The sequence below is a fragment of the Spermophilus citellus genome, assembly GCF_964194105.1.
Source record: "Spermophilus citellus genome assembly, chromosome: 3".
In the NCBI taxonomy this organism is placed as follows: domain Eukaryota; kingdom Metazoa; phylum Chordata; class Mammalia; order Rodentia; family Sciuridae; genus Spermophilus; species Spermophilus citellus.
In genome coordinates, this window is record NC_138184.1 from 90,142,788 (window position 1) to 90,158,086 (window position 15,299).

A 15,299-nucleotide genomic window follows, 5' to 3' on the forward strand; every position below is an offset into this window, starting at 1 on the left:
TTGTTTTTATAAACATCTATTATTATAGGCGAAACAAAACTTACCCATGTTATAGATAAGTGTCTATTCACATTTGTACATTACCATTTTTAACAGCTTGAAATAAACTCTACAATGTCTTACAACATGTTAAACATATTCAAGTTACTGGGTAACAACGACAACAACAACATCAACAACAACAAAAAACGCATACAGCAGAAGCCTCAAGTGTTTCCTCATTGTCTAGTTCACAACTCAAGTATGGTTTCCTGTTCATGAATGACAAAGTAAATTCAGATAATGAAAAAAAAAAAAAAAAAAAAGATTGTTTGCCAGATGGAAGCCAATTGTATTTCTTCCTAAAACTGTCCTTAAGGAAAATGTAACTTTAAGAAAAAGGGGCTTACAGCCATTTTTTGCAGCACACATTAGGAATACTATTAATACATTAAAATTAACTTTTCAGAGTTTTATCACAAAAAAGGTATGTACTCATTATCTTGACAAGAAACCTGGGGCAAGAGGAGATGGGGGAGGGGGGTTTGCAGAGTTAGAAGCAATACCCAGGTATAAACACTATAAAAATGCAATGACCAATGCTGTACACCTAAAAATGTTTCTCTCTGATACTTGACTCCTGTGTTAATCTTGTTTACGCATGCTTTCAAAGACATGCACGGTCAAAACAAAACTACAGAAGAACCCGAATGCATGATAATGCAACCTTTCATTTCATGCATTAGTAAACCTATTGTTTAAGTTGGAAAAAGAAACCAATATATATTTTCTATAATTACAGACTTGAAACACATGCATCTGGGGATAATTCCCACAGCAATGACATGGATGTACTGTGTTAACCCTGAGCACTGTGTAACAGAAAATAAAGCCAGTTTGGGAAGTTCCAAGCATTTTAAATTGATTGTGGTTTGTAGCCTTTAACAAATCCACAAACAGACTCACTCTCTCACACATACACACACACACACAGAACATACGTGCACACACATCCTCCTCTGCTCACCCAAAGTAAAAGCATACAGAAAAGTCCCAAAAGAAGCAAAAGGAAAGACACATGTACCACCAACGGCACTGCTGATTTTCAGTTTTCTTATCTATTCCAGGTTGTCCTTATTCCCCAAAAAATTAACTACAGAGAGCACAACTGAAAAAAATATATAATTCTTTGGAAACTGTCCCTGATTTTTATGCAAATGATATGCTCCCACAGCATTTCAGATACATCCGTGTTGAAACCTATCTTTTCTTTATGCGTTGCTCAAGTTGGCGATGCTCTGCGGGTGATGCTGCTGCCATAACTGTTTTTGTTGGACTGCAAGCTGTTGAGACTGGTCTGAAGTTGATAGGAGATTTATAAGAGGAGATACACAATTTGCTGGAATGATCAAACCTGCAATTAACAAGAAGAATTTTAAATATTGCTCAAGTAGACACCATACTGTATTTTATATCTTCAGAGCATATTTAAAATGAGGAATAAACAACAATTTTGCAAAAAAATTTAAACAAGTACCTAAAAACTGCAATGGTCCATTTAGACGTAACCTGATTCTTCAACAGTGTTTCCCACAAGCACTCAAGTACATGTGTCTAGTTAACACCATCTTTTTTTCTTTTCTTTTTGGTATAAGGGATTAAACTTGGGTACTTAACCACTGAGCCACATCCCCAGCCCTTTATTTATATTTAAGCAGGATCTGGCTGAGTTGCTTAGGGCCTCACTAAGTTGCTGAGGCCTGAGGCTGGCTTTGAACCCACAGTCCTCCTGCCTTAGCTTCCTGAGCCGATGAGATTGCAGGTGTGTGCCACTGCGTCCACCTAACACCATCTTCTTAAGGAAAGATAAGAAGAGCAAAGTATAGCATTTCTCTGTCCACCATCATTCTGGCTCTGCAAAAATATGCAGACATCTTCTTTGACAGGTACTAATACACAAAATGATATAAAACAGGAGTTACAAACTCAAATGCTCTTCCAAGCAGGTAACTTTGAAAGGACAACTGGAAATCATAGGTCCTGGTTATGGGAACTTCAAAATTTGTCATATGGGAATGTGAACTTATGTTCCACATAAGATTTTTTTTGAGAAACAGGTGGAAATTCAGGCTTTTATATGAAACCTCTTGAGTTTTTAAATACTGGCAACTAATTCATGAAAATCTGTTGCAACCAAAAATATAGCTGGTTACACTGAAGCTCACCTGTGATTTCAGTGACTCAGGAGACGTGATCCTCCTGCCTCAGTCTCAGTTTGAGGCCAGCCTCAGCAATTTAGTGAGGCCTACATCAACTTTACAATACCTTATCTTGAAATTTTAAAAACATTACAAAGGAGGGCTGAGGTTGTGGCTCAGTGGGAGAGCGCCTGCCTGGCATATGTGAGGCACTGGGTTCAATCCTCAGCCCCACATAAAAATGATGAAATAAAATAAAGGTATTGTGTCAATCTACAACTAAAAAAAAAAAATTTTTTTTTTTAATTATAAAGGATTTGGGATGTAGCTCAGTGTGAACTGCTCCTGGGTTCAATCAGTACAAAAGCTAAAACTAAAAGTAAACTTGAAGGCTTGGCAGGGGGTGGTGGTGTCAAGTTTATGGAATGTCTTTGGTACATGGGATATCAATCTTTAACCCACTATACAAAAGGCAGTGGCTATAAATCAAAGAGCAATAACTGGTCCACTTGCTGGGACAGCTGTAGTTGAGCAAATGATGGGCAGCCACTCTGGTCTGTTCTTGCTTCCTGCAGTATTTGGAACATCCTCTGTGGCCAGTGGCTTTGAGTTCAGTAGCCTCAACCTAGCTCAATGCAGAGCCCTAGGTAAGAGCCTGGGCTGTTTTTACCACAAGCAGCCCACCCAAAGAGCAGCAGCAGCAGGCAGTGGACCAAGACGAGCTGTAAGAAGCACCATAGGGACCATCACATGAGAACTACAGCCAGATTGTAATGTCTGTTCAAAGACCTACAAGTTCTGCACCCACTGGTGGAACAGATTTTAGATCCATCTGGAATAAATCTAAGATGTTAGAAGAAAAACAACAACAAGGCAGGATCTACTTTCTACCTACAACTCAAACCAAAATGAAAATTAGGCTCACCTACAATCCGTTGTCCATCTTCTGTTCTTAGCCGAACTATTTGCATTTTCACATTTGTGCCACTGACAGATGCGAGAACACCTTCAACTTTTGTCCACACACTCAGCACTGAACCACATAATACATAATATGTGCGGCAGCGAAGACCTATTTCACAAACTAATCCCAAACTTGCTTTTTTGCAATTGCCACGCCTAGAAAAGACAGGGGATATTTATGTACATACAAACACACATATTCATAAAAGTGTTTACAAAGTCTATCCAAATTTCAAATGGAAACCATGTAGCATTATTTGCCTTTAGTTTTTCATACATAATAATCTTTGGCATACTGGATTATCCTTCCAAATTATTACTATTGACTTCCAAGACTACAGCTGTTTGTGGGGCTGCCTAGGTGTAAAAGGGCTGACTTACTGTGTTAGTAAGCATTTTAACCACTTTTATATCTACTGTAGTAATGCTGTTTTCTGAAGCCAGTCATTTCTACATTATTAAATTGCCAATATACCAGTCTAAATCCAATTAATGGAAAAGGCCTCAGTAATCAAAAAGAGACCACATGGAGAAAAAAGTAACACATACCAATATCTTATGGTCAAAGTTATTATCAACAGAAATCTTTCTGGTCAGGATCAAATCAAGATGAATTTAATACAACGTGTATATATATAACTGTATATATGTATCATATGGGCACTTTTTTTTTTTTTTTTGCTATCAAACAAAGCAAATGTTTTAGACAGGCATGCACCACCACGCCTGGCTTAGAGGTTAACTTCTGAAAATATTTTATGTTGAAAGCTATAAAGTTTTCACTAACTGCCTTAATTATCTCAAAATGAAAACAAAAATACTGCTCTCATTGAAGAAAATTCATCTACCTGTATGAATAAAAAATCAAAATAAGCTTAGCACATTGGTGCATGCCTATAATTCAAGCAACACAACAAGAGGCAGAGGCAAAGAATTTCAAGTTTGAGGTCAGTCTTGGCAAGTTAGTGAGATCCTGTCTCAAAATTTAAAAGGGTTGGCAATATAGGTCAGTTGTAAAGCATGCCTGGCTTCAATTCCCATACTAACATAAAATCAACAAACTCTGAGCTCAAATTCACTTCTATTCTACAACCCTTTTCAGAGAATGGAACAGGCAGTATAAAAGTAGTACTTAATGTATGATAAAACACTGCAGAATACTGAAATACTCTAATAGACCCTGAAATGAACACAGAAAGGGGTGAGCTGGGGAGCCCAGAGGGATTAGCTCCAGGAAAGAACATCAAGTTTACTGGTGTTATGCAGCTACTTTGGGCATCTCCCAGTTTCTTAGAAGTTCCTTGGAGCTGGACACAGTAAAGCTTTAAAATAAATAAAAACAGGGCTGGGGTTGTGGCTCAGCCGTAGAGCACTTGCCTTGCATGTGTGAAGTACTGGGTTTGATCTTCAGAACCACATAAAAATAAACAAAATAAAGGTATTGTGTCCATCTACAACTAAAAAACTTGAAAATAAATAAAAATAAAGAAGGGAAAGAAGATATATAGGGAGGGAGAAAATAAGAAACTGAGAAGAAAAAGCAAATTATAACACCAAGGATGACAGTTAAGACCATACTGCTAGATAACAGCTGGGTGGAAATAACAAAGCATCAAGGAAGAGTCAGGGGATACCTGGACAGCATCTGGTCCACAAATGCCCAGGAAGAATTCCTGATGAAATCAACCAAGCCTAATAACAGCTAGCTTGTTCATTTACTCATAAAGAAATATTAGTAAAGAAAAAGTGTGTTTAAATCTTGACTGCTCTTTTTTAAAAAAATGGTGAGAAACATGAAAATACTAACCAGTAAGCATGAGTACAAGTATCTGCAGATGAATTATACTGATCTAACCAGTGCACCAGGGCATCATCTGAGACTACCTATAAAAATAAAACAAAAATTCCATTTAAACAGTATTGCTTTGATTGTCTTATCCAGCCTTTAACTTCAAAGGCAGGCCAACTTAAAATTATTTCTATACAGAAAACCTAACCATTGTTATTAGCTGAATTTGAACACCACTCAAAATGTTTTGTGATATAAGAGTTGATAATGAATTTCAAACGAGAATGGCTAGGAATAATAATTTAAGAGAATATTAAAAAAGCAGAAACTAATCATAATTTACTTAAAACAAACAAACAAACAAAAAAGTTACTTGTGTTTTCTAGAAATCATTGCAAGATACAAAAAATACCACTCACAAAAAAACCAAGAGTTGGTACTAAGAAATTTCAATCTCACACATCTTCACTTTTTAAAAGAAAATTCTAACTCCTGTCCTCAGCACTGAAGTGACCTTTACTGATAATATACAGTGTTTCAAATCATCATCATTAAGTGCTCAATGGTCAATAAAACATTAAGACTGGGATATTAGTGTAACAAAACAATATTTTTCTGAAACTTGTCCTTTAAACAATAACCAAATAATGGGCTAGGGTTGTGGCTCAGTGATAGAGCACTGGTCTAGCATGTGTGAGGCACTGAGTTCGATCCTCAGCACCATATAAAAATAAATAAACAAATAAAGGTATCATGTTCATCTACAACAATAATTAAAAAAAAAAAGTAGCCAAATAAAAATTGACAATTTTATGTCTAGAAGATATTATTGACATAATTTTAACATATCATAAAACAAGTATTAAATACGCAGTGCAATATACAAATAAGAAAATACCTTCTTATACTTCTTTTTTAGATCAGCATAAATTTCTAATTTGAGCTGTTTCCCAGTATTTGGTCGATAAACCAAGAAGAGTTTCTTTTTAGGGTTTACTTCTTTAACTAAGATTGCAGTTTTCTTGTTGTTCCTTATCTATTAAAAGAAAAAAAAAACAATGAGAAAATATGAAAATTTGATACTATAGATTTTAAAACACATTTTTGTTACATCATATCTTCAAATATAATCATTGAAAAGATTAAAATACCAAGACAGGCATGGTGGTACACTCCTGTAATACCAGCAACTGGGAGGCTGAATCAGAAGGATCCTAAATTCATGGCCAGCCTTAGCAGCCATGAACTTAGGAGACCCTGTCTCAAAGTGGAGGGGTAGGGGGGCAGTGGTGGCACCCTGGGGTATAGCTCAGTGGTAGAACATCCTAGGTTCAAACTCCTCAGTACCTCCTCCCTGCCTCTCAAAAAAAGATTATGAAACGTTGAGAAAGGACCATAACACATGATTCTAGGGACTAGGGTGGCTGAGGCAGGAGGAACGCGTCCCTGGGTTACCAAAAATGGAAGGAAAGAAGGAAGGGAGGGAGGGAAGGAGGGAGAGAGGAAAGAAACATAGTAATGTTTAGACTTTAACAAGGCCATACCAGAGAGGCAGCAACATAAATCTGGCTAAAAACACAGGTTGAGGGCCATGGTATTCTTTAGAAAAATGTTAGAAATAAGCTTTTAAAGTATGAATGTCCAATACAGACAATTTTGCTTCTTCTATTCTCTGTACAGTCAAAACAGGGAAAAAAAATACATATAACACAATTAGACTATTTAGGGTACCTCAGGAAAACTTTTTCATCTCTGCTATATGTTTAAAAATTTTCATAAAAACTGCTAGAGAAAGCTCTTTCAGTTGCAATAAAATTTAACCTCCTCCAAGATGCCCTCCAGAGAGCCTGGCCCCCCGTCTTTGGGCTCTCCATTAACGCGCCCTTCCCTTCCCTATATCCCAGGGTGGTTGTGAGGTGAAATGAGACAAAGCATGATGTCCTATATAAGCTTTCTGTGAACAGCAAGGCTATGACAGCAGAAAGCCAAAATGCTGAGCAAATTAAGAGTGACTAAGTATGCAGAAAAGGAAACATTAGAGGAAACATGGAAATTAAGTCTATATTTTTGACCTTTATTATTTTGGAGATTTGGGGTCTATGTTGCTCAGGCTGGCCTTGGTTCAAATGATTCTCCTGACTCAAGTCTCCTGAGTGGGACTACAGGCATGAACCAATACATTGGCTTTAACAGATATGTGTAATTTATTATTTTTAAAACTTTTTGGGGGGCTGGGGATGTGGTTCAAGTGGTAGCGTGCTCGCCTGGCATGCGTGCGGCCCGGGTTCGATCCTCAGTACCACATACAAACAAAGATGTTGTGTCCGCCAAAAACTAAAAAATAAATATTAAAAATTTTCTCTCTTAAAAAACAAAACTTTTTTGCAGTACTAGGGATTGAACATGCTCTACCATTGGGCTGTAACCCCAGCCCTTCACATTTTTAAAAATACATATAATTTTAGTTGTAGGTGGACACAATACCTTTCTTTTATTTTTATGTGGTGCTGAGGATCAAAACCAGTGCCTCAAGCATGCTAGGTGAACACACTACCACTGAACCACAACTGTAGCCCCCAGCCCTTCTCATTTTGAGGAAGGGTCTCAATAAACTGGCCAGAGTAGCCTCCCAAACAGCTCAGATTAAAAGGTGTGCACCATACTTAGTCTTGGCTGAATATTTAAAAATTTTTTTTTTTTTAATTTGGACTTATAAGTGGTGTTTGAGGGAAAAGGAATTATTTCTTCTTTAATAAGGTACATAACTTCCAAGCAATTCTCTCTTTTTATTTTAGGTGGGGGGTACTGGGAATTGAACCCAGGAGTACTCGACCACTGAGCCACATCCCCAGCCCTATTTTGTATTTTACTTAGAGAGAGGGTCTACACTGAGTTACTTAGCGCCTCACTTTTTGCTGAGGCTGGCTCTGAACTAGTGATCCTATGATCTCAGCCTCCTGAGCCGCTGGGATTATAGGCATGCACCACTGTGCCCAGCTCCAAGCAATAATCTCTAGTATGGAAATGGAGGGAAAATTTCAAAACACAAATGCTTTACCACCTCCTCCACACAACATAACAGTGCTCACTGAGCTATTAACTTTATATTATGATAAAAGCCACGTCTTACAATGGTAAAAAGGCAGTATTTCACTCTCTAATTTGTGGACGTTAAAGATGCTTTGTCTTTTACCTGTTCAAGTTTAAAAAAAATTTTTTTTTACTATAATTTATATAATTATAGTAGAGTCACAAAATAATAAAGGGAAAATTACACTTTTAAAGTTTCCATCAGATGATGTGAAACACACTAACTGTCCCTTAGAGGACATGCAATGTCCTGTAAGTGTCATGCTAACTAGTTACAGTTACAAAATAAATCATCATGGTATAAGGGAAATAAAGGTAACCCTTTCCACTGCTGCTTAAGGATAGCACACATTATACACATAACGCATGTCTGCTTAATGCTGTGGAGGTTCAGAGAAAAATGGCTGCACGGTCCTGGAATGATGCCCCTCTAGAACCATTGCCCTTGGGATCCAGTCTCCTACTGCCACGAGGAAAACCAATTACCACATCCTTCTACTCAAGGGGAGCTAAAAATCAGAACTTTCAACCAATTCAACCAATTCTGACAATAATTTCAATTAAAAAAATAACAGCACCTTATTTAAACTAATTAATCAAAATCTAATCTAGGGGAAAACCTGAATAAAATGGGTTATTTATTTAGTGGTGCTGGGAATTGAACCCATACCTTGTGCATGCAAGGCAAGCACTCTACCAAATGAGCTATATCCCCAGCCCCTAAACTAGGTTAATTATTAACATCCTATTTGATTAATTGTTAACATCATAATTGTGATACTACAATCTTGCAAAATATTACCATAAAGGGAAGTGGGCAAAGTATATAAGGATTTCTCAAAATTATTTTTTTCTTTTTGTATTAAGAATTGAATCTAAGGAGGCTTGACCACTGAACTACATCCCCGCTTCTTTTTATTTTAAGACATTTGCTGGGATTACAGGTGTGCACCACCACACCTGGCTCTAAATTCTTTTAGATGCATGTGAATCCACATCCATTAAAAAAATTCTCCCAGCACCACTCAAAACAAATAAGCAAGCAAGCCAGGCATGGTGGTATATGTCTATAGATACAGATACTCAGGAGGTTGCAGCAGGAGGATCACTTGAGCCCAGGAGTTCAAGGTCATCCTGAGCAATAAAATAAGACCACATCTTACAGAAAAGGAAAAAAACTCAAAACTACAAAACTACAAACTAGAAGCCAGATGGTTTGAGGGCTCTACTTTAAATCAGGAACCAGCAAATTAGACTTATAGACCAACTCTAGCCTGAGGCTCCTAAGTTTAAGTACAGTTCAAAAAAGGAAGGAAAGAGAGAAAAAGAAGTCCAAAAAAAGAAAGAAAGAAAGAATGGATATATAACATAGACCAGAGATTGCTTTCAAAACCTGACACAGTTATTATCAATTGGGCCTTTTACAGAAAGGTTAAGGGAATTATGCTGCTTATGACATCATCGTATATGATTCCCTCATGCACTTATTTATTTTTGGCACTGGACATCCAACCAAGACCTTGCATATGCTAAGCACTCACTCTACCACTGAGCTACATCTCCAGCCTCACTGCAGTTGATCTCTGTCTTTACAGCTGTCACTCCATAAATAGTTCCAAAATGTGAATTTACAACGAATGGAATATTGTCCATCCTTTTCAAAAAGGAATGAGGAGGCTCCAACACATGCCATAATATGAATAAACCTGGAAGACATTAGACTAAGGGAAATAAGTCAGACATAAAAAAGCAAATATAATATGATTCAATTTACATTAGGTATCTAGAATAGTAGAACAGTGGTGGCTGGCATAATGGGGCATTATGGCTTAATGGTTTGAGTTTGGGATAATTAAAAGTTTTGGACAGTAGTTGGTGATGGGTTGCAAAATACTGTGACTGTAATTAATGCTACTGAAATGTATCCTTCAAAATAATTAAAATGATAGACTTATATAATATAGGTCCACATAAACAAACAAATAAATAAATAAGAATAATATAAGCCCCAATATGGGAGAAAGACAAAAAAGTAGAATATGAGAAATATTTCAAAAAATAAAATTTATAAAATTTTCTGAAATAAGATTTGAAACTACTGAAAGCATAAAACATACCTGACAATATAGTAAAACTACTATATTTATTTATTTACCAGGGACTGAATCCAGGATTGCTTAACCACCAACCCACATCCCCAGCCCTTTTTTATATTTTATTAGAGACAGGGTCTCTCTGAGCTGATTAGGACCTTGCTAAATTGCTAGGTTTGATCTCACAATCCTCCTGCCTCAGCCTCCTAAGTCGATGGGATTATAGGCATGCACCACTGCATCTGGCAAAATTACTATATTTTAAAGAGAACATTCTTTGAGCATTTAGGCAAAAGAAATGAATTTAAAAAGAAAGAAAGGGGCTGGAGCTCATTGGTAAAATGCTCATCTTGCATGGGTGAAGCCTGGGGTTCAATCCTCAGCACCACATAAATAAAATAAAGGCATTGTGTCTACCTACAACTTAAAAAAATAAAGTAAAATAAATAAATAAATAAGAAACAAACAAACAAAGAAACAAGAAAGAAAGACCAGAGCACCAGAAACTTCAAGGACAACCTTTTATCCCAGAAGAACACAGTAGCACATCTAAGATGCCAAGGGAAAAAATGTGAACCTATGACTTTGTCTATGGTAAACATGTCTCTTAAGTATAGGGGCAGAGAAAAACTGATCAGCTGGCAGCAACTCAAGGCAATATTCCCACAAGCACTCTAAATCAGTCAAAAAACCTCCAAAAACAACAACAAAAAAACCCACGAAGCATTAAGAAGAAAACTGTTATATTATTTTAAAAAAAGATTTGATTTACTAAGAATAAATAAAAATTATGAACTTGAGTATAGTAGTGACCCTCTAAATATATTAAGTAAAAAAGCATGTAAAACGGATAAACATACAATCACAAGAATAAACCATCACAACAGAGACAGAAACAACCATAAATGTACAAAAAAAAAGGGAAGAGACAGATGCTGGCAGTAAAAAGCATCATGTATTTGAGCAGCCAAGATCCAAAGGAGACATCGTACTTGCAGTGACAAGTAAAAGCCGTCATCTGGTCCTGTCAGCTCTGCCCAAATCTTGGTTGCTTCCTCCCAAGACATTCCCCTCTCTACACTAATCTGTAAAAGAAATCATGGGATTTAAATTAAATTAGCTCTGTAAATGCCCATCACACAATCGAACACGAACATACTTTTCAAACTTACTGTATATAATTCTACATGGCCAGAAGTTGAATATCCTGGGGTCAGAAACTTCTTAACATCACTTTTCCTCACCTTTTCATCTCCAGAACCAAGATCTTAAATGAGAAAAAGCAACATGTAAATGTAAAATGAACACTGATTAGGAATACATGTGACATGTTAAAATTTCCTCACTTACCTAGGATTCCCATATCATATCTTCCATTTTTTTTGGCATTTTGCACAACTGCAGTAAGTGTGTCCGCAAAATACTGAAACAATGCATTCTGCTGATGCACCTCCATGCCCAGAATTCTATTTAAGAATTTTCCTATGTTGTTATAATCTGCAACAAGATTATATGAACAATTTCATGCATTCAAATGTTAATTAAAATTCTTCTTATAACCCTCTAGACAAACTTCAACTTCCACATTATTTTGCAAAGTCTTCCCTTTCAACTCTTATGTTGTCCCTACAATAGGGCTATAATTTGCCCATTTCTACCTTTAGCCATTAGCACTGTAGTGCACATTCAGGACATGTTGGCAAATTCATTTTTGGCGTTTTCAACTTTGCTGAAGGAAAATTATGAATACAATTTAGCACAACTGGTTCATCAACATTAAATCTTCACTCAAGTTGGGAGCAGTGGCACATGCTTGTTAGCCAAGCTACTTAGGAGGCTGAAGCAGGTGGACTGCAAGTTCAAGGCCAGCCTGGACAACTTGTAGGACCCTATCTTTCTTTCTTTTTTTTTTTTGAAACTGCCTTTAAAAAAACAAATTATTTTTTAGTTTTAAGTGGACTCAATATCTTCATTTTACACTTATGTGGTGCTGAGAATTGAACACAGTGCCTCACGCATGCTAGGTGAGTGTGCTACTACTTGAGCCTCATCCCCAACCCAAGATCCTGTCTTAAAATAACAAGGCTAGGGATACAGGTCAGTGGTAAAGTGTCCCTGGCTTGAATCCTCATCACCATAAACACATACAAAAAAACTTAGAACTAAGTTCTAAGTCCTATGAAAACCAGCGAATCTCAACCTTGTCTGGAACACTTGTAAGCTTTAGAAAACATCTGTGCTCCACACCTAGAGCCAGTATTACTTAAAAGTTTTATAGTTGATCATACTTGCAGCCAGGTTTGAGAACTACTGCTCAGTAGGCATAATAGACTTTTCACTTCATTTGAATAAACCACAATAGCCAAAAGCACACAGAGTGGTCAATAATGATAGATTAAGAACTATTGACTAAGGCTGGGGATATGGCTCAGAGATATAGTAATTTTCCCTGGCATGCATGAGGCCCTGGGTTTGATCCCCAGCACCCAAAGACAGTGCAAAAACAAAAACAAGAACACAACTACTGACCTAAAAGCTTCCTCTCTGTTGACAAATATACCAAAATGGACTTCACTAATTTAAGAGTTACATGCACATACAAAGTTAACAATACTACCTTTATCAAGAGTAAGAATTCCCGAACGATCTTCTACATTGATCAGGCCAACTCCTATCAGTCCTTGTCGAACATCTGTAAGAAAATAAATTTGTAAGAAGCCTAATTCAAACAATCCAATGAGCTATTACATAACTAATCTAACTAGATAAATAATTCTACGTTAAGATCCAGCCCATCCGGGCATGGTGGCACATCCCTGTAAATTCCAGCTACTGAGGATGCTGAGGTAGGAGGATTACAACTTGTGAGACCAGCTTGGGCAAGTTAGCAAGACCTCGTCAAAAACAAAAAGGGCTGGGGATGCTGCTTAGTGGTAGAGCACAGGCCTATCATGTGGAAGACCCTGGGTTCAATCTCCAAAGACAGAGGATGGGAAAAAATTTCAACCTATATATCTTCCACAGTTCCAAGTAGAAGAATAAAGTGATACTCACAGTCCCCAAAGGTCTTTAGCCACTCAAAAATCCTGCAGTACTCAAACTTTATACTATATTACCTTCATTCTTGTTTTTTCTTTCCTAGGGTACTGGGGTTCAAACCCAGGACACCTTGTGCTTGCTAAGAAGGTGACTTATTGAAATGTATATACCCCTGGACCTTCATTAAAATATCTTTCCAATAGCAATACCACACAATGGAGACCTTTCTTTATGCAGCTGTCATGCACAGAATCTCAACCATTTTGCACAATCAGCAGAATATTGATCAAATAATTGTATAAATTAATAACATAATAATTCTTCTATCCAGATGTTACCATTATTGACAAAGTAATGCAAAAGGTAAATAACACATAGTCAATATGTCTTGAATTCTAATACTAAGAGGGGAGTTTATGGACTTTTTTTTTTAAAAAGTAGGAGACTGGGAGTAGAGCTCAGTGATAGAGCACATGGCTAGCATGCACAAGGCCTTGGATTCAAAGATGAGTATTGATTGTATAAGAAAGAAGAAAACCCAAATACCAAAAGGGGAAAAAAAAAAAGGTATATAAGTTCCAACCCAAACTTACAGAATAAGAGTATATAAGCGAAGAGGGTCAACTCTGACCCAGACTTCTCCTTTTGGGAATCACTCCAATTGGGGAAAAATCACCTATATGTAAGGATAGCTGTGTAAGTTCAGCACTGTTTCTGGTGGCAAAAAATAGGAAACCATCTGAACATAAGTAAGTGAATAAACTGTCAGATTATTATTGCTATTAGCATGTATGAGACCCTGGGTTTGCTCCCTAGTACCATAAAATAAATGAACACAATAAGTAAATAAAAGAATACCCCAGCTGTTAAATAGAGAAAAGATGTGGAGTGCTGCCTCTGTTCACACCGTCAATTTCTGTGATTTCAGGGTTAAAAATTAAATGTGAGTATTAACTTGTCATTCTGGGGAGAGGGGTTACTAGAAATTGAGCCCAGGGTTGCTCTACCATTGAGCTACATCCACAGCTCCCCCTTTTCTGTACCAGGGATTGAACTCTGGGGCACTTGACCACTGAACCACATCCACAGCCCTTTTTTGTACTTTATTTAGAGACAGGGTCTGAATTGCTTAGGACCTTGCTAAGTTGCTGAGGCTGGCTTTGAACTCATGATCCTCTTGCCTCTGCCTCTAGAGCTGCTGGGATTACAGGCATACACCATCGCACCCAGCTCCACAGCCCATATTTTATTTTGAGATAGGGACTCACTAAATTGCTGAGGCTGGCCTCAAACTTAAGATCCTCTCACCTCAGCAGCCTCTTGAGTAACTGAAATTATAAGATATCCATTGCCATGCCCAGTTTCACTATAGTTGATTTTCATTATTTACAATGAATAAGTGATCATTTATTAATAACAGTAATTTTGTATACTCCCTCCAATGATCAAAAAAGTGAAAGAGTGAGAAAGAGTCTCCTTTTTTGGTCATTGGAGGTCTCTGAAGGAAAATAAGAACTGAGTTAAAGCTTTGTCATTTCTTCTGTCAAAAGACAGGGATGATGACTACCCTTACTGGAAGGTCAATACAGACTATTAAGATACATATTAGTATGTCCTGATATACTGGAAAGCACTTTCTAGTGAAAAATGTCAATTCCACAATGACAACACTTTAAGTTACCTGGTCTCTCCTTATATTTCAAAATATTTTCAGTTTTCCAAACTACTAAAATCTAAACTACTTATATAATGGGATGAGAAAAATATAGATTTATAAATTTGGAATGAGTAATTTCCATAGTACTAGCAAGGATTTTTTTTTTTAAGTATGAAAATTTCAAAAAAGAAGATCCTATAAGCCACATGTGCCCATTGCCTAGTTTTTACAATGATTACTATGTCCTTTCATTTACAATCCCCACAAAACCCACCCCCCAGATTATTCACCTTGAGGTTTTTTTAACATTAAAATGAAATTTTAAAAGGTATTTGGCAGAGTGATTTAATTTTTAAAAAAACTACCCTCTTTAAGTAAGTTCAGTTTTAAGACAACATGCAATAAATTCTGCCAAGAGCAAAAGCACTTTCATATGAATTAAGTTACTTATAACCAATCTGTTTATTATAAAAGTAAACTAAGTTATCTGA

The 15,299-nt window shown here is 36.8% G+C and overlaps 1 protein-coding gene across 5 annotated transcripts in view; it reads right to left on the reverse strand.

Annotated features, from left to right (window-relative positions):
* Positions 1–229: 229 nt before the first annotated feature.
* Positions 230–15,299, reverse strand: part of SBNO1 (strawberry notch homolog 1) — a 57,421-nt gene continuing 42,351 nt past the window's right edge. For all 5 annotated transcript variants that reach the window (XM_081288460.1, XM_081288463.1, XM_081288462.1 and 2 more), the window contains 8 exons: positions 12,730–12,804; positions 11,463–11,609; positions 11,285–11,379; positions 11,105–11,197; positions 5,828–5,965; positions 4,948–5,024; positions 3,103–3,296; positions 230–1,393 (listed from right to left, as the gene is read on the reverse strand). In XM_081288460.1, the coding sequence (XP_081144586.1) occupies positions 1,251–1,393; positions 3,103–3,296; positions 4,948–5,024; positions 5,828–5,965; positions 11,105–11,197; positions 11,285–11,379; positions 11,463–11,609; positions 12,730–12,804 (962 nt within the window). In that variant the 3' untranslated portion in view covers positions 230–1,250. The remainder of the gene's footprint in view (positions 1,394–3,102; positions 3,297–4,947; positions 5,025–5,827; positions 5,966–11,104; positions 11,198–11,284; positions 11,380–11,462; positions 11,610–12,729; positions 12,805–15,299) is intronic.